Raw genomic sequence first — 26,519 nt, forward strand, 5'->3', positions numbered from 1 at the left:
TACGTCCGGACAATTTCCATCGGTCTGGAAAAAATCTTTTCTTATACCGATTTTTAAGTCAGGTAAGAGATCTGATATCAAAAACTACCGTGGCATTGCAATGATATCTTGTATTCCCAAACTTTTTGAAGCTATCGTAAACCAAAAAATATTTAATCAGGTAAAGAACCGCATAACGTGTAACCAACATGGTTTTTACAAAGGAAGGTCTACGGCTACCAACTTTCTTGAATTTGTTGATCTTGATCTTGCTTCTTGGAAACTCTATACACGGATTTTAGTAAAGCTTTTGACAGAGTAGATATTTCCATGCTGATGTTCAAATTAAAAAAAAATGAGATTTGAGTCAGGCCTACTTAGATGGATTGAATCTTTTTTGACGAATAGGACACAAACGGTTAGGTTTAAGGGACACCTTTCTGTACCAGTAAAAGTGACATTTGGTTCCACAAGGCTCTCATTTAGGCCCTTTGCTCTTCATTTTATTTGTTAATGACGTTACCCTTGTGTTGAATCGTCTCAAAGTATTGATATAAGCCGATGACATGAAATTGTATATGGAAATAAAACACAAATCAGACATCCAACAATTCCAACAAAAGGTTTTGACATTTTCTACATTTGGTGTAAAAAAAGTCTTCTTTATCTCAACGTAAAAAATGTAATATTATATCCTACACGAGGAAAAGAAATCCTGAACATTTCAGTTGCACTCTTGGACATCAAGTTGTAGAAAGGTGTTATCAAATTAGAGATTTAGGAGTGACTTTGGATTCTAAGTTAACATTCTTTGATCACTACAATACGATTATCAATAGATCCAACACTGCCCCTCATGGCAAGTCCGTCCCAATTGCATTTTCATCAATTTTGACTTTATTGGTGGAATCATCACCTTTTTACATCTACTTTCGATAGAACACATAATTTTGAATACTTAGTTCTGAGAAACTACGAAAAAAATAGCAAGTCGGTTTGTCCCATAGCAAAAATGATCGCAAGTCGGTCCCATAGAACAAATCATCACAATCATCAGTCCCACAGTCAAAAATAATTATGAAACATGTTATGTTTAACATAGTTCATGGTTTGCAGGTTTAGAATTTGATGTACCAGTAATTTTCAATAGACGGTTCGATTGAATTTTACTATAGTTTCGCATTTATAACTAGAAAAATAAATCATTTCGTTTCCTATAAGAGAAAACTGATTCCTAGAATCTGTTGGTATCGTTAGTTGTTGTGCCGATATCTTGTTATATGAAATTACGAGAGAACAAAGCTAATTACATATGTGTGCATTTGAGGATGGGATAAAAATTAAAACCTTATTGTTTGGCAGTTGATCGGTAATGTTTTTGTATAATTCTAAAACTATAACTACAAAAATTTATCAATGCTAAGTTTTTACTGGAAGACTATTCCAAAAATAATTCTTCTTGTCTTTTAAAACTGGAAAATTGCCTTTAGTCGCCTTCTCATGATCGTGGACCTTTTTATGACCGTGTGAATCTCGCTGTTTTCTTCAAGGAAAAAATCCCACTAGTTGTTTTGACGTTGACTAACGTCTATATCGAAGTTAGGCCCCTGAATTTGAAATTCTAGTAATTCAACCAGGGAACACCAGAGGAAAGTGGTCAGGTTTTGAGCGCTTATTTTGCAGTCATCTATAATCAGATTTTCGAGGTTTTGGCATCAATCGATCAGAAATTCTTTTACGGTTAAATTTATGTAACAAAAACAAACTATTGTTTGAGATACACTATTGAGAAATTGGTAATTAATATCGATTGTCTAAATCATACCGCGCAGCCAATCACTACCTCTCTTCTCAAGCACAGTCGACACTAACGGATACAATCGATCTGACTTTGTTGTTGTTGTTGTCATTTTCCGTTTCCGATGTTTATGCTGCTGCTAGTGAAAAAAAACCTTGCAAATATGCATCTTTTTGTTGGTGTTAATTTCACGACAGCGGCCGGCGCCCCATCATTCTGATTCCAAAACCGCACCAGTGACATGCGGACGCTAGGTGATAGCAGCTGAAAGGAGGAAATACAAAAGAGTACCGCTCATCTCGTGCCGGTTACACCCGTAATGCTGGTGGCTTTAGTAGTAAATGGCTACTGCAAAACACTTAAATGGCTGGAATTCTGGACGAACTAACCAGGAAACTGTAATCGGCAACTGGCACCTTTTGGTGCCTCGAAATTTTGGTACAGAAGCGGCTAATTGAATTTTCTGTTTTACCAAATGCTGCTGCTAGCGGAAAAAACCTTGCAAAAATGCATGTTTGTGTTGGTGTTAATATTACGACAGCGGCCGGCGCAGCTTTCAAGAAACATTTGTCTCTACCATTCCATCATCTATGTAGCCCCTCCTTCTTTCTAATTATCTGACGAAGCCTTGGTATAAAACGTATCGTTCGAACATTTCACCCCATCAGTTTCATTATTAAACCGTACCGGATACATACGGACGCTCGGTGTTAGCAGCTAAAAGGAGGAGAAACAAAATAGTACCGGTCATCTCGTGCCGGTTTCACCCGTAATGCTGGTGGCTACTGCATAATACTAAAATGGCTGGAATTCTGGACGGAAACCAGTAAACAAGAAATCGGCAACTGGCACCTTTTGGTGCCTCGCAGTTTTATAATAGAAGCGGTTAGTTGAATTTTATGTTTTACAATTGCTGCTGCTAGCGGAAAAAAACCTTGTAAAAATGCATGTTTGTGTTGATGTTAATTTCACGACAGCGCTAGGTGTTAGCAGCTGAAAGGAGGAAAGACAAAATAGTACCGGTCATCTCGTGCCGGTTTCACCCGTTATGCTGGTGGCTGTTGGTAATAAATAGCTACTGCAAAAAAATACTAAAATGGCTGGAATTCTGGACGGACTAACCAAAAAACAACAATATAATCGGCAACTGGCACTTTTTGGTGCCTCGAAATTTTGGTACAGAAGCGGCTAATTGAATTTTCTGTTTTACCAAATGCTGCTGCTAGCGGAAAAAACCTTGCAAAAATGCATGTTTGTGTTGGTGTTAATATTACGACAGCGGCCGGCGCAGCTTTCAAGAAACATTTGTCTCTACCATTCCATCATCTATGCAGCCCCTCCTTCTTTCTAATTATCTGACGAAGCCTTGGTATAAAACGTATCGTTCGAACATTTCACCCCATCAGTTTCATTATTAAACCGTACCGGATACATACGGACGCTCGGTGTTAGCAGCTAAAAGGAGGAAAAACAAAATAGTACCGGTCATCTCGTGCCGGTTTCACCCGTAATGCTGGTGGCTACTGCATAATACTAAAATGGCTGAAATTCTGGACGGAAACCAGTAAACAAGAAATCGGCAACTGGCACCTTTTGGTGCCTCGCAGTTTTATAATAGAAGCGGTTAGTTGAATTTTATGTTTTACAATTGCTGCTGCTAGCGGCAAAAACCTTGCAATAATGCATGTTTGTGTTGATGTTAATTTCACGACAGCGCTAGGTGTTAGCAGCTGAAAGGAGGAAATACAAAAGAGTACCGCTCATCTCGTGCCGGTTTCACCCGTTATGCTGGTGGCTGTTAGTAATAAATGGCTACTGCAAAATACTAAAATGGCTGGAATTCTGGACGGACTAACCAGTAAACGAGAATAATCGGCAACTGGTACCTTTTAGTGCCTCGAAATTTTGTTACAGAAGTTTTGTAAAAGAAGCGTTGCAATTCCCTCTACTATTTGCTTCAATGGAATATAAGAATACGGTAGTCAACGTCATGCGGTCGTGTCTTGAATACCACCCTCCTACTATTTTCATTTTTTTCATCTCTTTTTTTGGTTACAATGCATTTCTGCCATCGCCGTTAGGTGTGTCACTGTACTGTTAATTAGAGCATCCAATCAATATAAAATTTATACTACTCTCGTATTTTACCCATGTTTGGCCGTGGGTAGAAATTGAGAAACGGTGATTTATTTTTTGAAGAACGTGTCAACAGTCACAGGTTCCTCCACCTGAACTGATTTAGAATTTAATCATAGTATTAGATGAAGAATCAGGCGGGCAAGTTATACAACCACATTGTAATACATTTCTCACTACAAAATCGTTTAATGATGCTGTGGAAGCACGCGAGAAGGTGATCGGCCAGCGGCTGATTTGTTTCAAATGCAAGCTATCACCGGAATCGCTTTGCAGTAGTTTGCTTTTCATTACCAGTCGTAGGTGGCTATGGGACTGGTTTGCTATCATTCTGGCTAGGTAACGTAAAAGTAATCGCATATGGGTCCCGGCTTATGGTTTGCAACATAATTTAATCAAATTTTGGTGTTTATGAACGGTTTATAACGCGGAAGTATTGAATTGACATTGCAGTAACAATTTCTGTTGATGGTCTTGTTTAAAACAGCATAAAAGTGCAATATTTCTCCCAAAGCGTTACGATTTTCAATTACTGTTTTCTCATCAGCACGAAAACGCAAATGGGACGGACTTGCTATGAGCGGCAGAACAGTATGCTAAGTTTTATAAAAAGGTTCAGTTATCATTTCGTAGACCCGTACACTATAAAAACTCTCTTTGTTACATATGTTAGATCTATTTTAGAATACTGTAGTGTTGTTTGGTCGCCTTATCAAGACGTACATTCCAATAGAATCGAATCCGTACAAAAACAGTTTTTGTTATATGCACTAAGAAAACTAGGTTGGAATTCATTTCCTCTCCCTTGTTATGAATCGCGTTGCATGCTTATTAATATAGAAACGCTTGAAAAAAAAGAGAAATGGCTTCGGTAACTCTTGTCAACGATTTAGTTTCACAACGCATAAGTTCGGAAAACTTGCTTGGAAAACTCAACTTTTATGCTCCTACACGCTCATTAAGAACGCGAAAAATTTTTGTATTAAATTCTTATAGAACAGAATATGCCATGGCCGGGCCAGTTAATAGTAAGATGAGTCTTTTCAATAAATATTGTGAAGTTATTGAGTTAACGATGTCACGAAATGCTCTTAGAAAAATATTGAACACTAGAATTACATGACTATATTTGTGGTGTTAGCAATAGTTTTTAAGATGTAGTCAATATCAAATATCAATTAACTAAAGCAGTTTTCAAACCATTACGAGCATAAAAAATAATAATACATATTGAAAGATCCAATCAGAAAAAATATGCTTACATCTGCATTAAATATAACTGAACCCAATGTATTATTTCTCCAGCAATTTCGTCCTCTGTGAAGTTATATACAGGAACACGAAGTGGCAAAGGATCGTTGGGATCTACTTGTGCTTTGAAATAATCCAAAAACGTCTGATATTCTTCCTCACGAGCCATGCTTTCTTGCTGTTTGTTCTCTGCGTTTCTGAAATAATGAGAAAACTCAGATTGTTTTATACTTCTGCAGTGTACGTGTAACTAAAAAAACCTAAAACGATTATGCCTGTACATTTTCCTAACACATTTTTAGGTCACTATTTCTTACAATTACCGGAAAAAATTTAAATCTAGAATAAATTTGTTAGTAAATCGACCTCAAAGTTTTGGTTATATAGTCTACGTGAAGAATAGTTCAGTAATCAACGTATTATTATTAGTTTCATCCGCTTCATCACATATCCAAGCAATCGCCTTTATTCCACTTTTCGTTTGAGACTGATCTGATAAGAAATTACCAAAACTAAATTGTTTTTCTTAGAGCAGTCTAGGAAAAATCTATATTGAAAATAGATGGTATATAAATTTTAGTTTGTAATAATAAACGGATTCATTATCACAAACAAAAAGTTTATTTCGAAATTCTGGATTTCTACTTTAGCTACAGCATTTTATTCATGTTTTTCAGTTTTTTTTGGTTGCCATTATTCAATTAAATTGTTACTTACCTGGATAAACAAAATGTAATGATTGTGAATATATAACGTAATAACGCTAATAAACGTAAATGGATCGTTTACCGCTGAACTAACAGTACAATACTTCACTAAGGTCTATCAATATTTCTATTAGTGATGGGAAACTTATCGATACTTATCGATAATATCGATAAATGATGGTCATCGATATTATCGTTAATTTTTTGACGTTAGCGATAATTATCGATATTATAAGGGTAAGCAAAAGTCAGTGCGGATGGTTACTGGAGGAGACTCAAAAGAAGGAGACCTCACCTACCCTACCCCAGGAGTTGCTTCTGCCGCTAGGTATTTGTTGGGTGCTGCTATTCGACAAGATTTAGCATTGTTGAGGGTGGTGCGGGCGAACCTTTAGCCCCGGGTGTCACTGAGTTTCTGAGAAATAATGGTAACTAATAAGGTATTTATAGATTTTAGTTTCCTAAGAACAGATGAATTCGACAACTTAGTACTGGAGAACTTTAAAAAAATATCCAAACTTTTTGCACCATCTCATAAAAAGCAATGATACGAAATTGTAATAAAATGCATTTTCTTTGGCTTGCCAACTCTTATAATATGATGGACATGCATAGCGGCAGTCTATTGGTAATTCTCTGGTAATTGTTTAGTTTACCTTGGAACTGTTTAAGTTTAAAGTATCTGTTACCCAACAAACAATTTTTAGTTCCACTTAAAATCCAAATCAACGAAATTGTTGCGCCAAAAAATATCCTGGGGTAGACAAAATAATTGAGATAAATAAAATTCTCTCGAATTTTAAATGACCAGAACTTTGCGAAAAATGAATCAATTCTGATAACCGGTTTCATTTCACTAGAAAACAGTATTATATTAGTATTACTTGGGAACTTGGTGTGACCAGAGTCTATGTGTATATAGAGTCGCGCGAAGAGAAAATCTATCGTTTCGGCAACACAGTTTCTATGCCGTTTGTTGCCAAAAGCTATACAGTTCTGTTTTTCACCATGCATAAGCGAATATCATTTTTTGAAATTCTTCACAAGGTACACAGTTTTGAAAGATTACACCGGTAATGTTTTGTTAAATTTGAGTGAACCAGTGTACAGGTTTAATGTTGGATTGAAATGTGTAAGTGAAACTTCGGATAAACACATATTCTTTATTACGCTCAATTACAACACTTTTCATCCACTCCTAACATTATCACCTTGTTTATTTACATTGCTCGATTGGTACCCTCGTTTGACACTGATTTGGTTCCTTTGGTTTCATCTTTGCGAGACTCTTATTATAAACATAGACTCTGGGTGTGACCAACCTACACCGAAAATGTTTCGGATTTCAAGAGTGTGTGTCAAAGTGTACATTTTTGCAACACATATAACGTTTTAGGCAACGAAATTGTCTATCTAAAATACTTCATTTAAAAAAATCTGAGATCACCGATATTTTCTGAAATCATTTTTTGTTTTTAAAATTATATTTTTTCCAAAGTAGGATCTTTAACTCAATTTTTTATATTTTTGAAGGAAAGTTCAAATAATTTTTACTAAAATATATTGATTAATTGAAAAGGTTCAAATACAGTTGGGTTTTCTCACGCGGGGGATACATGCCTCGTGAAAAAACCATGTTAATTCAGAAATCCGCTTGATAAACTGCTTTAATTCAAAAATTCGCGTAAAAAACCACGTTAATTTGAAAATCTGCATAAATAACCTTTTAGAGAAAATCCGCGTGAAAATAATCTGACCTTTTTAAATGTTAATCCAGATAAATTTTCAAACGCAAGTTTGCAAAGTTGCTTGGTTTAACAAGACCTACACACCCACAATGTTCGATTGAAATCTGCTAGAGTGCTGCAAGCTCAAAGAAAATTAGTACCCAACAGGGAAAAAATCGCCAAAATCAACACCCATACTTGATAAATACCTCAGTGATTCCTTGGCGAATTTTCAATCTTTGGCTACCAATGAACCCGAAATAAATTCTGATTTATTGACAACATATAAATCTAAGTGAAACAGAATGTCAGAAAAAGTTCTACGCGTTGCAAAAATGTACACTCAGTGTTGTTAGTCTCGCTCGTAAGCGGCATGCAACACCTCATGTGAGGTTCTCGGTGATGCCGCTTTCACACAGTAGAGAACTCTCTATTCAAGCTATTTCTCGTTCTTTCTTGCTCGCATTTACTCCCGAGATCATATCCACACACTCCCGTCTACTCTCCTCATGTGTACTGGTGTGTACCTATTGCCCAACTCGCGAGAACTACTAGCCGAAGACAATTGTTTCAAGATGCTTTGTGATGGTTGCATAGGGGAAAAAAAAGATAGGGTATTGGACTACTTCGGCAGCGGTTCGCTTCGGCTGGTTTTGCATTAGACTGCTGTAAAAAACTTACCGAAGCAGTCCGATACCCTACACGTTACCCCACTGTCGGTGCATGAGGCTAAACCGGGAAGAAAGCATTTTCGTTTTGGAGCACAGTTTTTCAAGCAATCCTAGTCGAGCAATTTTAGTCGAGTACTCCTACTCACGTATTCTTTTACGGTAGCTGAGTAGCAATACGAAAGAGTTTGTTCGTGTCGGTGCGTGCTTGCTGCTACTCAAGGGAATGCATGAAGAAGAAAGAGTATCTCCAAAGCGTGTGTACAAAAGACTCGAGAAGCGTAACATATGTTTCGTTCTCAAGCAGAAAGGAGAAGAAAGGTTTTACTTCTCGCTCGATTTGCAACGCTCTGTACACTTTGGCGCACACTCCGGAAATCCGAAACATTTCCAGTGACCCTTGGTCACGTCCAGTTCTCAAGTAATACTAGGAAACTAGGACAGTTTTCCAGTAAAATGAAACCTGTTTTGTCTTAATTGATTCATTTTTCGTGAAGTTTTGGCCATTTAAAAATTGACAGAATTTTGCCTGCTTCAATTATTTCCCTAATTATACAACCTTCAAAATGAATTTCGGTTTGAAACTACTCCGTAGAAAGCACTCCCGGCGTAAAACCCGAAGACTTTCCAAAACAAACTGTTTAACTCGTCCGGTTGTTTGAATTTTCATCCGCAGTATCGTAAAATTTGTCATTCAAGGCCTTAACACAATGGATACGTTGCGGCTGCGTTTGCGGCAATTTGACAGTTAGCCCATACATTTACTGTCACATTGACGTCAACGCAACGCAAACGTATCCATTCGGTTTGGGCCATCTCTGTCTCTGTTTTTAACAAATTTATATAGCAAAATTGCATTTGTCGAATAACGTTTGCGGTAAAAAAAATGGACAAAAATTGCCGATTTTTCATGGGTTTACCTTTAATCGCACTGACGAAACTACTCATGCATCATCAATCATAGAACCCATGAGTTAGCAAAAAAATTTGACAGCTCTATCAGTCAAACTCTAACTGTGATGGCGAAAAAAGTCAAGCTACTCCGTTCAGAAGTGTGCGCGTTCAAAGAACGGTACCCCGCTGCGTCAAAAACGGACATCGTGCGGCACTTTGCGGAGGATGAATTAATAAAAAAACGAAGAAAGAGCTTAAAAACATGGCTACACGCATGTTTTCGTCCGCCATGGCGAATGTTCCGGTTCACTGCCGGAAGGCTGCACACAAGGACGTAATGTTTTTTTGTGAGGAAGCTAACATGATGACCTTTCATGGGAAATTTATCCAACTCAATTATCTGGCATAGTTTTTTTCATCACCATCTGAAATAGTTTTTTTTTCATCGCCATCTGAAATTTTTTTTTACCGCAAACGTTAGCTGTCAAATTATCGATACTTATCGATAATATCGATAAAAACCCCGGAATTATCGATTGTTATCGAAGTCCGTTTTGGGCGATATTTCCCATCACTAATTTTTATTTGAACGGTAAATGGCAATTCAACAAACTTGTGTATAAACGAAAACAGCGTTGTATATAAATTGATCGCATATAAATTTAGGTAAATCAGGGTTGCGCATTTAGTTTTGTCCATCAGGTTAGAAAATAAAGAAAATATTATATTGTTGATGTTGATTTTCTCGCGGAAAATTCTTGTAGAAATGTGCGGGTACGTCCAATCGCGGAAATATCTCTTGGATTCGCGCACTCTTTGTAGAAGACACCAACATGATTGGTTATACCCGCGCACTTTTACGGCGTTTTCCATGCATCTTGCGAGATAAATTCTCCCGCAATCGACAATATGATCTGGAAGAGAACATGAATTTGGCAACTGGGTCTCATATGTACACCGAAAAATAGAACTACCCACATATGCGTATTTTTGGCGCAAATCAGCCCTTTTGTGAACGCTCAGTCATTTTTACTCTAAACTGAGTAAGAGTTGCTCAGTTTCGTATTGACCGGCTAAACGTCAGAAAATGAGTAAAGGTTTAGAAACAATTGATACGTTGCGGCTGCGTTTGCGGCAATTTGACAGTTAGCCCATACATTTTCTGCCAAATTAACGTCAACGCAACGCAAACGTATCCATTGTGCTTGGGCCTTAACATTGATTAACGAAATTGAGTAACTTTCACTCTGCTTCTTTAAATTTTTAAAATCACGATTGAGTGTGCGGCCATTTACAGCGATTGAAATTTAAAATTTAGTTGAAGCTGTTAAAAAGAAACAATGGAGCAGATTGCAGGGAAGTTAGATGAAGAAACTTACCGTAAATTGAAAAGTAAGTTTTTGTTACTACCAAGACAGTCTCAACTTCTACATATGGTCGGCCTGCGACCAGACCGAGCCAAGCGCCAAACACATTGTTTTGAGTAATTAGCATTTGAAGTTTGACCACCCATAAATTAATCGTGTTTTAACTTATCATTGCACTGAAACAAGTCGACATATATTCTTTATTAAATTTGTCCAATGAATTTACCGTACCAAAAGATCTCTTAATTATAATTGATTCTATTAGAGATCCTTTTGTAAAAAAAGTGTGATACAATAATTTTAACGAACCGCACAATGAAATAATAATTATCGGATTTTCACATCCATTTTATTTGATATTCATTTACGTCTAACATGTGTGGTAAAAAGTTAAATTTACAGGCAATATTGCGGAATACATTCCATAAGATATATAAAACCGTCATGTATCGAAACCAACATATAAATCTTATTGATAAATCCAATAAAAAACACACGTCGCCGTGACTTTGGACTCAGTTTACCTGTGAAGTTTTGTTCTGTCGTTTGGATTTGATATCGAATCATCCAGATTCAAAATGGCTACACCACGAAAAGACGGCGTCTTATTGAGCGATTGGAAGTATATTTCCTAATCTCCAATAGGTAAGTAATTTTTCTATACTTCATTTCAGTTTAAACTTTCCTATAGATATTCACAACTATAGATCACACCGAAGAAATTGGCACTTATCAAATCGTACCATCGGGCAAACAACGAACAGACCATTGGAACTCGGATCAAGTGGCCAACGTTGAACCGGTAATTTCCTTTTTAATCATCATTTGTCATGAAGTCGGTAGTGAAATCTTTCGAAAGTTGTGACCGCCACCGACCGACGTAGTTAATTTTTGCTTTAATTTATAGGATTGCTTTATTCCAATAAGAGATATAGATTTTTTAAAATAAATATTATTTTATAATAAATTCTTGTATTTTTCATAATTAAACACGATTTGTTTTCATGTACATATCATATGACAGAAACAGTCCCTTTAGTGAAGTTATTTCTATAGGATAATAACAAGGAATGCATGAGATTTTCCTATGAAATTGTTATTGTAGTCAAGATATAAATTATGGCATTTCCAATGAGTCTAATCGATTATATGTTCTTTAGTTTTTAAACGATTTGCATATCTATTTTAAAAGCTTGGTAATACAGTGAGTCTATCAGACGATCCTATAAAGAATGCATGACACATTTTCGATCACATCGTTTTGATTGGAAATTCTAATAGTGCAAATTTATAACACTCCCATATAATCTGAACATGTGAGATTATTTCAGTGTAATTCAATGCTGACACGTAATGAATAACACTCTAAAAAATAGGCACGTAAAATCACCTGGAAAATCACGTAAGTAACTGACCTTCGGAAAATCTGCCATTTTACGTGACATTAGTAACTTTCACCTAAATTTCACGTACGATTCACCGTCAATTCACGTAAACCGGTCAAATTATAATGTAAATATTTTGAGCGCGTTGGTGTTTGTGTGTTTTGACTTTGCTAGTGTTAGTGCGACTGTGGTGTGACGTTTCCGACAACGGAATTTACGTGAATTTTTAGTATGCAAAAAAAAGTCAATATGGCGTCCAAAAAATTCCCAAGCTGCTTCAGCTAATTTTATATTGGAAAACACGCAATGTAAGTAGCCAGAATAATATTTAGATTAACAGAGGAAACATATACATTTTTCAAATTTTCAGTTGGTGAATTGTTTCCGGACGATTGGAACCGTCAACGGTCATTTTCGAGCGGAACACCTCCTGCCGATTGAACGGTCGACATCTTTCCGGTCATTCCTGTTTTTTTTCGGTTGGAATCTCGACTTTAAACAAGTAATTATTATTATAATATATATAATTATATTCTGAAATATTTGAAAATAAATTATATTTCTTTTATGCGCTGTCTGGTCTATTTACTTAAAATTCACGAAGATTCCATCTGAATAACACGTAAAAAGTACGTGAAAATCATGTGGGGTTTATGCGTTTTGTTATGGTTTCACCGAAATATCACGTAAAAAGGTACGTGAAAATCAGGTTATAATTACGTGACCAACACGTAGACGTTTGACACTGAAGTTGACACTAACACACTAACACATGAACGGCTTTCGAGAAATCGGCAAAAGTTACGTGAAAAGAAGGTGGATGAGAATCAGCCACTTTTCCCGGTAAATTTTACGTGCATTTTTTTCAGAGTGAAGGCTTAATGAATGTCCTGTTATCATAAATACCCGAAAAATAGCAATAATTGATAAAATATTTGGTTTTTATTTTTGGCACCTATGCACTCAGTTCACTCTGGTCGAACAAAGATTTAATAAAATGGTCTTCAGTTCGGTCCGGTCAAACGTATTTACTACAACATATTAACTTGACTATTAAACAAGCTATTTTTTCTCACTAGTCGAACGTCATACACAGATATCAACGCTGCTTTATCTCTCAGTCCAATCTGTAACAAAAATTATACAGCTGATAGACAAGTAAAGCTTTATTTCTGTTGCTCTATTTCCTGGTGCCAAAGCGCACCAAGTGCTGAGTGTTAAGATAGTATCAGCATATACATAAGACATACGTAACACTGACGTTTTTTTCTGGTACACGTTGCCCCATAGTACTCCATACCTCGTCCTGTCCAACTGCTCGACCAATAATGAACAAAATGAATTTTCTTTTTCTCGGCTTTATCGAACCCCAAAGAACTGAGTGTTACGTATGTCTTATGTATGCGGTATCAATATGAAATGCTCTGGTATTTTGAAGCGGGTTTTGCCTAATTTTATTGATTTAACGTATATTAACCCAGTCCTGACGTTTGTTACAAGAAAAAATTTAATTTTATTTGAAAAATATCAAATAAAACTAAAATGCACTTGGTTTGGTCTGGCTCAACAAGATCTTGAAAAAAAGTGATGTGCCCATTGAAACGAAATTCAGCTCTTCGAAAACCACCTGGCTGTTCATTTATCTAATTCTGAACAGTCGCATTAACGATCTGCCCGAAGAGGAGAAATCAGTTACTGGTTAAAATAAATAGCAAAGTTCGCTTTTAATTCACAAACAATCACTTTTTTTAGATGCCATGTCTGTGTTCACGGTTCACTCTGGTCTAACGCAATTTTGTTCTTTTCACAAAGTGCTACAGAGATTTTTTTTTTTATAACACGCCTATGAACTGTTCAAATGATTTCATTCTTTAATGGAACATAGATTATCAGTTTGCACATCCACTGGTGCTAATAACTCAATTTTAAAGAAAATGGCGCTTGGCTCGGTCTGGTCGCACGCCGACCATATATAATATATAATTGTTTCAAGGATTCTATTGCCATATTCCTTCATGTGCAATGTTAGTACCGGGGCATATACAGGAACTAAAGTTTCAAGTTAGAACTGTACACAATTTAAATACTAGCAATAAAGCAGAATCCCCTTTCAAGTGTTCCGTATGTTGATCACTATACAATAGATTTAAAAATCTGAGGCGTCACATTTTAAAATTTCATCCAAAACTAGGAGAATTTAGAGGAACGTCAAGTTCAGTGGACTCACAAGAGGCTGCTTCAGCTTCAATGGATTCTTTTCCTGAACTAAACAGTCCAATGCAAACAAACGAACCGTTATATGAAAATACAGCTACTATTGAACAGTTGATCGAAGCTGTTAACATGTTCGTCACGAAAATGCGTTGTGATGTTGCAATACCTGAGCCACAGACAGACGTCCAAGCAAGAACAACATTGATCAAAATTTCCGTGTAAATTTCCGTGTAAATTTTCAAAGTAAATTGCGCTATATATCACTTGTACACTAGCGCCGCTTGGTGACCTTATCGCTACAATACATATTTTTTTCGCTGGTGCACGAGGCTGGCGGTACTGGTAGCGCTATCTGGTTACGGATTGCTACTACAAAAAACTTTACACAAGTTTGGAACTCAGCTTGGGCGTCTGTCTGCGCCTGAGCCAAAAGTAATGGAATTTGTCAAAACGGTGCAAATATGAAGAAAAAAAAACGGTGCAGTCTCTTATCATATAGGGGGAACTGGATGAAAAAAATTGGGTCCAGCTGAGTTTTTCTCTGTGGTATAGACCAGAGTGAATAGATAGAGTGGCGCAGAGAGAAATTCAGTCAAAAAAGCAACACGGTTTTTCTATGTATCCACCAAAATATTTTTCTGGCAGCCCCTTTTTGCGCAAGTTTCAGTTGACTTCAACGGTGTGTTGTTATTGTCAGAGTGTTACGTTCAGTATTATTTTGTTTATTGTGGTACAAAAATTACGCACATTTGTGAGTGCAAACAAGCATTACCAGAGACGGGCAACTATTACTTGCCATCGCCATCTATTAAGCCCCTCGACAGATCATGCAGCAGAAAAAGTCAGCTCAACATATACGTTTCGAGTTCAAATAGTTAAACGTACACAAAAGGCAAGAGCAATAAAACGAAGTCAGCGACGATGACTTGCTTGCAGATGAGCACCGACGCTGAAGTTTTCTTGCCACTACACCACCATTCGTGTCTGCTGCTCACGCTAAACGCACTCCCGTTTGATCATTACGGCGAGTAACAGTGAGCGAGAGTGTCGTGTTCGTACAAGTCGCCGAATAATTTCTGCTAGTTTGGTCAAATTAGGACCAGTAGATCCATCAAAAGTCTTTCCCCATTAATAGTGAGTTGTGCCCACGGCACTGGAAACAAAGTGTGATTAACTCGATCACCAAACCACATTGAAGTGGAAGGATTCGGTGATTGCCCGAGTCACAGTTCAACAACTTGATGCACGATAGGAGAAATCAGTAGCACCAGAAGAGCAGCATTTCGTCAAGCTTGAGATCGAAAAGCCTTCCACGTGAAAGCTTTTGTTTCTCACACGGACTTCATTTGGTGCACCCGCTGTAAAGCATCGCGTGGTTTCGGCAGAAGCGTTGTCGGGGAAGTGACAATAGGCTCACGGAAAGATCGCTTGGCGGATACTTTGGCACGTTGGTGACGACACAGAATTACAACGGCAGAAGACGGACACGCGGAGAGCAGAAACTGTTCCGGTGGCATAGGTGTGACAACAAATGGACGGTCGCTGAGACGGTCGACAACAAAGGTTGGACACTGACAAATGGTGCCCACCGACCAGAGGAAGTACCCACTGAATCGGTGCAACCAGACATCGCAGGATCACAGAGGCGGCTCAACGACAGCAGTGATTACCCAGATTAGAGGCGGAAGGAATCGCTGGCATTCGGTGCACCCCAGCGCGGTGACGTGGGATCGACGACAACTAGGCTCGGAAAGCGGATACGGTGCAGATCGCCAGCAAGCGGTGTCAGCGGAAGTTGCTGGCCCAACAGGACAGTAGTTTGGTCGTCATCAACATATGCGGCATAACTCAGAAATGCGAATGAGGAAAACGAGAGTATCTACCCGGTGTCGTCGCACGTCAGGTTATGAGCTTGAGCAAGGTAAAGCCTTAAATTGATTGTCAATCAAAACAATGGGCCGATGGTGGCAAAATAAATTTATGTAATGCAAATTTGTTCGTTTGGGCTTTTTCCTCACTTTATTGAGCACCAGGCGCAGCATCTGTGACATAGAGCAGAGCTGTCAAAGTCAGACGTAACATTGGCGCCCAACTGAAAAACCACACAATATTTTCTACCGTTTAGCAACTTTGGTTTGTTTTTTTTTTTGAATATTTGGTTTTGTGCATGATTGTTCCGATAAGGACGATCAATATTTAACTTTTACACATATGTTCGAAATGGATTACACATACCTCACCGACGAGGAAATAAATTATGAGTTGGCATTACGACATGTAGTCAACCTAGGTTCAACCACACACAGAGTAAAGGTACTTCGTCTCATAGCATTAATACAAGGGGAGAAATTAAGGGATAACAAGCCCTCCAATTCAAAACATGTCATGAGTATACAGTCAAACAAAGAAACGTGTGAATCGCAGATTAACGCGTTAAGTATTGAAGCAAGGTCGGTAATGAATACAGACAACCATGCAGCATTAAATAAAGTTTATACACGTCTCAAACACTATCGCGACAGACTGCAATTAATCAGCCCGCCGGTTGAATTGCAAGAAATCCACGAGCTACTGATCAGTCAAGTAAATGAGTTATTCAGTGAAATAAGCGGTGGTGCAAGTGAAGTTAGTAAGATGAAGAGTAGTGATAGTATATTGCAAGGACTGCAATTAGGTGCAGCCTCGAAAAGCACCGAAAGAGAGGAAGGTGCAGTAGGAGACAATTTAAACAGTTTTTTTAAACAGTTCGTCGGAAGGAAACAACAATCATAACGTCGCGCCGGCACGCGGCTCATGGGGAACGCGAGGAAGAGGAATGCCATTGGCCAGTTCTGCGGGAGCACGCAGTAAGGGTGGCGAAAGGCAAACTGCCTCACCAACATCGCCTCACCAGCAGCAAGGATGCGACATATGGAACACGAGAGGGATACACCCGAGGGAAAGCCAGTCCGGGGAATCACAGGCTAGAATATCACAAATAAGAGCTGAACGCGAAAGGGAAGAGTACAATCGGTTGCGGGATGATTTACTGGGACACTTACTTCGCCGAGACAGAACAGATAGACCGGATGAAAGAAGGATGCTGAAGGCGGTTCATAACTGGCCGTTTAAATTTCGAGGGGAGAAAGATACAACTTCACTCAATATATTCCTGGACCGGGTAGAGACCTTCGCAAGATCGGAAGGCATGAGCGACGCGACACTATTGAGTTCCATCAAGCATCTACTTCAAGAGGATGCGCTCGACTGGTATGCACGAGCAACGGCACAACAACGATTGCGAACATGGGAGGATGTCAAGCGGGAAATTCGAAGAGAATTTTTACCAAGTGGATATTCGCAGATTTTACGGGTAGAAGCTACTTTTCGATTCCAAGTTAACAATGAATCGTTTGCAAAGTACTATCGTGACATATCGGCACTATTTCGTTTCGCAGATCCGCCCATGAGAGAGGAAGATGAATTATTCTTGGTAAAGAAAAATATGAATGAGGATTATGCGGCTATTGTTACAGCAGCAAGAGCACGTACCCTGGAAGACTTGGTAGAGGTTTGCACCGACTTCGATGAAACAAAGCTGCTTCTAAGTAGACAGCGTCGGATTCCAATCCCGCATAGTGCATTGTTAGAACCCAACTTTGCCACGCCGATATCCAACACAAAGCCACCTCAGACATGGCAACATCAGCCATCCAAGTACAACAGAGTGCATGCGATGCAAGTAGAAGCGGGTGTATACCACAACGAACAAAATGCACATTCAAACGAGGGAGAATTAGAAGAGTCAAGTGAAGACAATTGGCAATACAAGATTGACGAACTGATGGAACAAGTCAATGTACTTAAGATGCACATAACAAGAAGCAAGCCGAATTTTCCCGCCAACAACAATCAACAACCAAGCCTGGCATCAAAATTCAAACAATCGAGTGGAAACTTACAATTTTCAAGACCACAGAATGGAGAAAGGACACAAACAGCACAGCAGAGACGATCACAGGGCCAGTCGCAGCAGCAGTGGCAGGCTCAACCAAGATTTCAACACTCGATACAAAGTGCGTAGAACGCTCAGCAACAAAATTGCTACCCAGCTCCGAACACAACGCAACAAGAAGAAAACGAGTATGAGCAACGACAAGAATATCCAACTCATTATCGTCCAGTCATGCTGTGCTGGAACTGCGATGAAGAAGGCCACTGATTCATGGATTGTCCCAAGCCACAAGCCATTTTATTTTGCTATCGTTGCGGACGTAAAGGATATTCTTTACGTAGTTGTTTCACTTGCCGTACTGATGCGGTAAACTTGCGAGCGGGGAACGAACATTAGAGGGTATCAGCTTTCCGCAAAACTTTAACTTCCCCTCTAACACCCAAGAATTCGGATTACTAAACTCCATTCTTATAAGACCCGAAAGAGACAATCGTCCTCATGCATTAATATCCGTGTTAGGAAGACAGTTCACCGCACTATTGGACAGCGGAGCAAATTGTTCCTTGCTTGGTGGAAGTATGGTAACTATAGCAGAAGAATTCGGCTTAGAAAAAGGAAACGTAAATGGCAAGATCAAAACTGCGGACGGAACGAAGCACAACATCACCAATTTTGCTTACCTACCAATCGCATACAACAATCGTTGCGATGTTTTTCCTGTGTTGCTCATACCATCCATTCCTGATTGCATAATTTTGGGCATAGATTTCTGGAACAAGTTTGGCGTAAAAGCGGTGTGTTGTCGGATGGAGGCAAACCTAGGTCAAGAACCTAAAGACGATGAGAATAGAAAGCTGTTGACACCAGAACAAAGTCAACGACTAGAGCAGACGGTTCGCCAATTCCCAAAAGCCCAGGAAGGCAAACTTGGACGGACAACGATGTACGAGCACCACATTAACGTAGGAGATGCACCAGCTCGTAAGCAACGGCATTATCCGATGTCGCCATATGTCCTCAAGGAAATAAACAAAGAAATTGATAGAATGATCTCTCTAGATGTAATAGAAGAGGCAAAGTTCTCGCCATGGAACAATCCATTAGTCGCAGTCAAAAAGAAGTCGGGCCAATACCGCGTTTGCTTGGATGCACGCCACCTCAATTCCATTATGGTGAACGAAGTTTACCCTATTCCACAGATTGCGTCCATCACGAATAATCTACGAAGCACGAAATACATATCATCCGTTAATCTCAAAGACGCCTTTTGGCAGCTGCCCCTCGACGCGAAATCGAGGCCCTTAACAGCTTTCACCGTTCCATCCAGAGGCCATTTTCAATTCAAGGTGGTGCCTTTCGGACTGTGTACAGCTAGCCAAACGTTAGCACGACTTATGACGCATCTTTTTGCTGATCTGGAACCGCGAGTATTTCACTACCTAGATGATATAATCATATGTACTGAGACCTTCGACGAGCATATCCAACTGCTACTTGAAGTAGCTCACCGATTGCGACAAGCCAACCTCACAATCTCGCCTGAGAAGTCAATGTTCTGCAGAAAAAGCATGAAATATCTCGGCTATGTAATTGACGAACAAGGTTGGAGAGTAGACAGTGAGAAGATTGAGGCAATTGTTAACTTTCCAACACCGACGACACGCAAGGAAGTACAACGATTTCTGGGCATCTGTAACTGGTATCGACGGTTCATTGCGGGATTCTCACAAATAGCAGCACATCTGACAGATCTAACACGGGTTAAAACAAAATTTCGGTGGACGGCTGCACTGCCCCTGTTTACATAGTTGACGTAACAACCAACACAATCATTGCGAGAAAAACGCGTTTTTGTTATTTTAACCCAAATCATTATATTGAGATACAATTTCAACGAAACAGTCTGTCAATTTTATGAAGATTGATGTTTGAATAGAGGCCCCATAGATTAAACGAATCTGCCATGGTAATTGATCCAGAAAAACCGCTACGCCAGTTTATGCGAATAATCATGCATTTTTCTCGCAGATTGTTCGCATAAGTTGGCGTAAAAACTCAACTACTTCCCACTCTGCCTCGCAGTTGATTCAGTTTTATCAATCGTGTTTCAGTTAAACGTCAGTTATTGTTCATCGGCAGTTTCAATTAGACAAAAACGCACAAACACACATACAAACACACACACACACAAACACATGCATAAAGACTTACATTTACGCTAAGGTGGGTAATCGTTACATGGAAAAATGCAAACTTGACAGCACAGAGCCAGGACAAAGTTTTTTTTTGGTTCAATTTAAGCCCCCAGACAATGCTGAAACTGCCGGATATGGATTACTCGTGCCTCTGATTGGTGCATTACATATGCATGTACATAAATTTGAATTAACATTAGTATAGGAAAACTTTTTCGCATGTTTCTTCCTAAAGGGCTATCGATCAATCCACTTCCGGTAGTGTAAGGATTGTTTGGGGCCCCAAATAGAACCATGAAAACGTTCTGGCAAATCGATTGAGTTTACCCACCGTTATATACACACACGTTTTAATTATTTCATCTAATGCGAATATCCACTAGTAGGGGGAAAGGACACGGTGTTTTTAGACCTTCCTGAGGCTGAGTGTTTGTAAAAATATTTAATATACAATACAAGACTTCAATTCCCCTTTTCCCTTTTCCCCTTTCCATGGAATATTTGTCGAATTAAACGACTTAACCTAGGCAAACAGACAGTAATTAGACAGTTGAATAAAACGACTTAACATAGACAATTGCACCTTGTATGGAGTGACGCCAGTTTTTGCAACCAATTGGCAGTTACGCCAAAATGTTTTCCAATATTTCTCAAAAGTTTCAGAACAAAATAGTTTTCTTTTCGTTTGTAGTGTATGTATCTTAGGGAAAGGAAGCTGAATCAATGAAAAAGTGCATTTTGGTAATTTTGGCTCTTACGTCAACTATGTAAACAGGGGCAGTGCAGCGGAGGTAGCCTTTCTCAAGCTCAAGTCAGCCCTGGTTTCAGCACCAGTGCTTACAATGCCGGATTACATGCTATGGCCATTCGCCATAGCATGCGACGCAAGTGACACAGCCATAGGAGCAGTTCTCACGCAACTAGTTGAGGGAGAAGAGCATCCAATCAGTTATTTTTCGAAAAAACTATCTTCATCAGAACGGAAGTACTCGGTAACGGAACGAGAGTGTCTGGCGGTAATCCGTGCAATCGAAAAATTTCGAGGTTACGTGGAAGGAGTGAAATTCATCGTGTATTGCGATCACGCCGCTCTCAGCTATTTAAAATCAATGAAAAACCCAACAGCGTTAATGAGCAGATGGCTATTGAGACTAAATGCGTTCGACTATGAGATTCGGTACAGGAAAGGGACGGTCAATGTGGTTCCAGACGCGCTTTCAAGGACCGTAGCTGAAGCTGTTTTCGTACCAAACAAATCCGAGGATTCGTGGTACAAAAAGCTTGTAGAGGCAGTTAAAGCCGATGGTGAACGGTTTCCAGATTTCCGCATTGCGAATAACACGCTTTTCAAGAACTGTAAATGCAAAGATGAGCTTGGAACAATTAGCCACAGATGGAAGCAAGTCGTTCCCAAAGAAGAAAGATTGCTGTTGGTCCGTAGACTTCATGACGAGCCGTCAGCCGCGCATCTAGGCTTTCATAAAACCTGGCACAAAATACAGTCGCACTACTATTGGCCACGGATGCAAAAGGAAGTCAGCGATTACGTAAAAGCCTGTGCGGTATGCAAAGCGTGTAAAGCACCGGAATGATGCCTCAAATGGGAATGTTGAAACCGGCGAGGATACCGTGGGAGATGATATCGATAGATTTCGTTGGGCCACTCACACGATCTAAGCAAGGAAACACTGTTTTGCTAGTGGTAGTAGACTGGGTCAGCAAATATGTTGTAATCAAACCTATGCGCACAGCCGATTCGCAGAAGATGGTGGAGTTTCTGGAGAATGAAATTTGCCTGAGATTTTCGCGTCCCCGTTTAATCCTGTCAGATAACGGTAAACAGTTCGAATCTTTGGCGTTTAGATCATGGCTTTCTCGACACAAGATCGCTCATATGAAAACGGCCTACTATTGTCCTCAGGTCAACAATGCAGAACGCGTTAACAGAGTTTTGGTCACCTGCATTCGATCGTTATTGGATGGCAATCATCAGGAATTAGACGCAAACATATCAGCCATTACAGCAGCGATCAATTCAGCCCGGCACGAATCGACAGGGGTTAGTCCACATGAGGCAAACTTTGGACGAAACCTACTACTGCACACAGACCTTTACACGCAACAGGAGCTAAACGCCCCAGAGGACCCGAAGATAGCACAAGAGCTGAGACTATCAACCATTCGCCTAATACAGCAGCTCATCATCACTCGCATTAAGCAAAGTCACAATAGATCTAAACAACGCTATAACCTTCGCACAAGATCGGTAACATTCAAAGTTGGAGACACAGTCTGGCGCAGATCATTCGTGCTATCGTCAAAAGTAGACCAGATCAGCAGCAAACTCGAGCCAAAGTTCGTGCCGGCCATTGTGAAGGAAATCTTAGGAACGAATCTGTACGTGTTAGAAGACGTCCTGAGTGGAAAGAAAAGCAGATTCCATGCGAAGGATATCAAAGCCGATTAAGCAAGACTAATACAGCTATGTCAGCAGGCTACGCACTGCGAACCACGTGAGAACACAACAAAACACCGTTTGCCGATCGGGAAAAATCGAGCTATTGGCCAAATGTCGGATGAGCAAAAACTAGATAAACTACCTCTCCACTTTGGCCGAAATCCCCAACACTGACCGCATACAAACAAGCAAAACTGTATAAGGAGACGGAAGTATCTTTAGAATCGCAGGCCTTCCTGATAGTGGAGAAGCAGAGGCGTCAAATTCAACGGTAGAACCGGGGTGATCGGGCGACAAAGTTTCGACCATTATCGTGAAGGGGAGGTAACGAGAGAGGATCGAACCGACGAGACAACCACCAAACCGTAAAATATGCGACACATGAAAAGACCAACAAAAGAAGTTAATATGTGTCCAGTAAGTTCGAATGCGTGGCCAAAGGTTACAACTGTGGGTTGTCATGAAACTCTCGTTCTAAAGAAACGCGAATCAGGGCGCGGTAAAACCCTTAACTGGGCTCATGACAATCAAGTCGAGGAAATGCTTCTTTTCGCAGTTACTATGCACATACCAATACAAACCAATATTTTTTTTGTAAATAGAAATTAGTTGTATGTTACGTGTATGATCGGGCCTATTATTTCAATACGATAGACTAAGATTCGAGATGAATGTTCTCCGTAGAAGCCTGAAGTCGGAAAGGGACTTCAATTAGAGACGAATTGAGAGGTCGAAGTTTTTGCCGGAAGTAGCTGGCGCATTCGAAATTTGATTATGGAATTTAGTTAATAGAGCATTTGGCAAGCAATTGCGGCTTGCGGGAAAATCGTGGTCGGCTTAGAAGAAACAGTTATTAGTTGAGGTTTGCTCAACGGTTTGGATTAACCGATTCGTCTCTAACTATTTTCCTCAGGAAAGATTTTATTTTGAATCTTTCATACATCAATTGATCATCGATTTATGAAAAAATCTTCCACTACGGTAGAGTTGTGTTACGTTCAGTATTATTTTGTTTATTGTGGTACAAAAATTACGCACATTTTTAAGTGCAAACAAGCATTACCAGAGACGGGCAACTATTACTTGCCATCGCCATCTATTAAGCCCCTCGACAGATCATGCAGCAGAAAAAGTCAGCTCAACATATACGTTTCGAGTTCAAATAGTTAAACGTACACAAAAGGCAAGAGCAAAGAAACGAAGTCAGCGACGATGACGTGCTTGCAGATGAGCACCGACGCTGAAATTTTCTTGCCACTACACCACCATTCGTGTCTGCTGCTCACGCTAAACGCACTTCCGTTTGATCATTACGGCGAGTAACAGTGAGCGAGAGTGTCGTGTTCGTACAAGTCGCCGAATAATTTCTGCTAGTTTGGTCAAATTAGGACCAGTAGATCCATCAAAAGTCTTTCCCCATTAATAGTGAGTTGTGCCCACGGCACTGGAAACAAAGTGTGATTAACTCGATCACCAAACCACATTGAAGAGGAAGGATTCGGTGATTGCCCGAGTCACAGTTCAACAACTTGATGCACGATAGGAGAAATCAGTAGCACCAGAAGAGCAGCATTTCGTCAAGCTTGAGATCGAAAAGCCTTCCACGTGAAGGCTTTTGTTTCTCACACGGACTTCATTTGGTGCACCCGCTGTAAAGCATCGCGTGGTTGCGGCAGATGCGTTGTCGGGGAAGTGACAATAGGCTCACGGAAAGATCGCTTGGCGGATACTTTGGCACGTTGGTGACGACACAGAATCACAACGGCAGAAGACGGACACGCGGAGAGCAGAAACTGTTCCGGTGGCATAGGTGTGACAACAAACGGACGGTCGCTGAGACGGTCGACAACAAAGGTTGGACACTGACAAATGGTGCCCACCGACCAGAGGAAGTACCCACTGAATCGGTGCAACCAGACATCGCAGGATCACAGAGGCGGCTCAACGACAGCAGTGATTACCCAGATTAGAGGCGGAAGGAATCGCTGGCATTCGGTGCACCCCAGCGTGGTGACGTGGGATCGACGACAACTAGGCTCGGAAAGCGGATACGGTGCAGATCGCCAGCAAGCGGTGTCAGCGGAAGTTGCTGGCCCAACAGGACAGTAGTTTGGTCGTCATCAACATATGCGGCATAACTCAGAAATGCGAATGAGGAAAACGAGAGTATCTACCCGGTGTCGTCGCACGTCAGGTTATGAGCTTGAGCAAGGTAAAGCCTTAAATTGATCTTGTCAATCAAAACAATGGGCCGATGGTGGCAAAATAAATTTATGTAATGCAAATTTGTTCGTTTGGGCTTTTTCCTCATTTTATTGAGCACCAGGCGCAGCATCTGTGACATAGAGCAGAGCTGTCAAAGTCAGACGTAACAAGAGTGACGAGATAGTTATTGTATTTAAATTTAAAACAAGTTCGTTTGATAAAGTTTGATAGAGATAGATAGATAGTTTTGTGTAATAACAAAAAACAAAAAACAGTAAGGAATGTGAGTTTTTTTCGGTTCCCGAAGAATCCGATTGTGAGGAAACAGTGGATGGATTTTTGTTGTCTCCCAGCAGACTAAACAGCAGTTTAAACATGTTTGAAAGTTGCCACGACATCCAGAGAAAATTAATTGTACGATTTGTTACGTATAGACTGAGAATTCACGAGCCGCGCAAAACCCGAGCTAATACGTTTGACAGCCGCTCCATGGCAGTATAGCTTATGTCGTAGTTTCTTGCGTATAAAACATAAAAAATTGAAATTGATGCAAATAAACTGTTATTTTTTTCGTTCTTTTGTCTAATTGTTACCAGCAAACGATTCAATCAAATAAACAAAATGAAAAAAAAAATCAATTTATGAAAAACTTTTTTTTAATGATTACAATACTTTTTCCAACAAATCTAGCGAACAGCAATGTTTGTTTACTTTGCTCGTTAGGTACAGCGTTTGACGGTTCGTTTGGTTTTGCTGGTTTCAGACTCTGCGTCACTCTATCTATTCACTCTGGTATAGACCATCGCACGGTGACGTCACACATCTAATTTTGACAGCTACTGGTAACTTTGTTTACCTTCGGGCGGTGCAGTTTTATTCTCAATTATAGCAGATCAATTTAATTGTGATCAAAATGCCCCTTAAAAGTTGGGCGTGAGGTGTCAGTATACTAAGAATAACTATTAGTAGGCAGCATTTCCACTACGCACACGGTTGCTCCACCAGAAAAAAGTACAAAGTCCAAAGCGTAAACAAAGTTACCACTAACTGTCAGAAAAGTGAGGTTAAAGTGATTCAGTGAAATGGTCTATAGTGGGACATGGAAATGTCTGATTTTTTATACCAGCATTAATATTTAGGGGCTTTACAACGATGCAATAGCATTTTTACTTTTCTGTTTTCACAACATTTAGTGAAAATTTTAGGAAGAACCCGAAGTCGAGCAATTAAATAGCTAGTAAATTCTGTTCATACACTTGTTCATACTGTTCACACAGAACAGTCACCAGACCTGACTGCTTCTGTTGGATAAAAAACCAAAATCTTTTAGTTTTATTACGAGTGCGGTATAGTATGTACTTATATACGAAATCATAGTATGTAGATACTGATAGCAACTAATTGGAAGGAACATTTGCATCTTTTTGAAAAATGAAACAAAAACCTGTCGAAACACCCGTTTTTGGGTTAGCATGTGGTAGAAAACAGTAAACCACACTGAATAAAGTAAAGAACACTTTGAGCTCAGTATGTTTCAAAGGTTTTGAATGATACAGCGATGTTCACATATAACACAGTTGTAGACCTTTTCGAACTTAATG

The 26,519-nt window shown here is 39.6% G+C and overlaps 1 protein-coding gene across 1 annotated transcript in view; it reads right to left on the reverse strand.

The window, feature by feature from the left end:
- The window catches only part of LOC129728584 (protein phosphatase 1F-like), a 220,574-nt gene extending 214,537 nt beyond the window's left edge, over positions 1-6,037 (reverse strand). Inside the window, exons 1-2 of the mRNA XM_055687030.1 lie at positions 5,882-6,037; positions 5,176-5,361 (exon numbers count right to left, since the gene is read on the reverse strand). Coding sequence (XP_055543005.1) covers positions 5,176-5,333 — 158 coding nt within the window. The 5' untranslated portion in view covers positions 5,334-5,361; positions 5,882-6,037. The remainder of the gene's footprint in view (positions 1-5,175; positions 5,362-5,881) is intronic.
- Between the last annotated feature and the right edge of the window lie 20,482 nt (positions 6,038-26,519).

This window comes from Wyeomyia smithii, chromosome 3 (assembly GCF_029784165.1).
Source record: "Wyeomyia smithii strain HCP4-BCI-WySm-NY-G18 chromosome 3, ASM2978416v1, whole genome shotgun sequence".
In the NCBI taxonomy this organism is placed as follows: Eukaryota; Metazoa; Arthropoda; class Insecta; order Diptera; family Culicidae; genus Wyeomyia; species Wyeomyia smithii.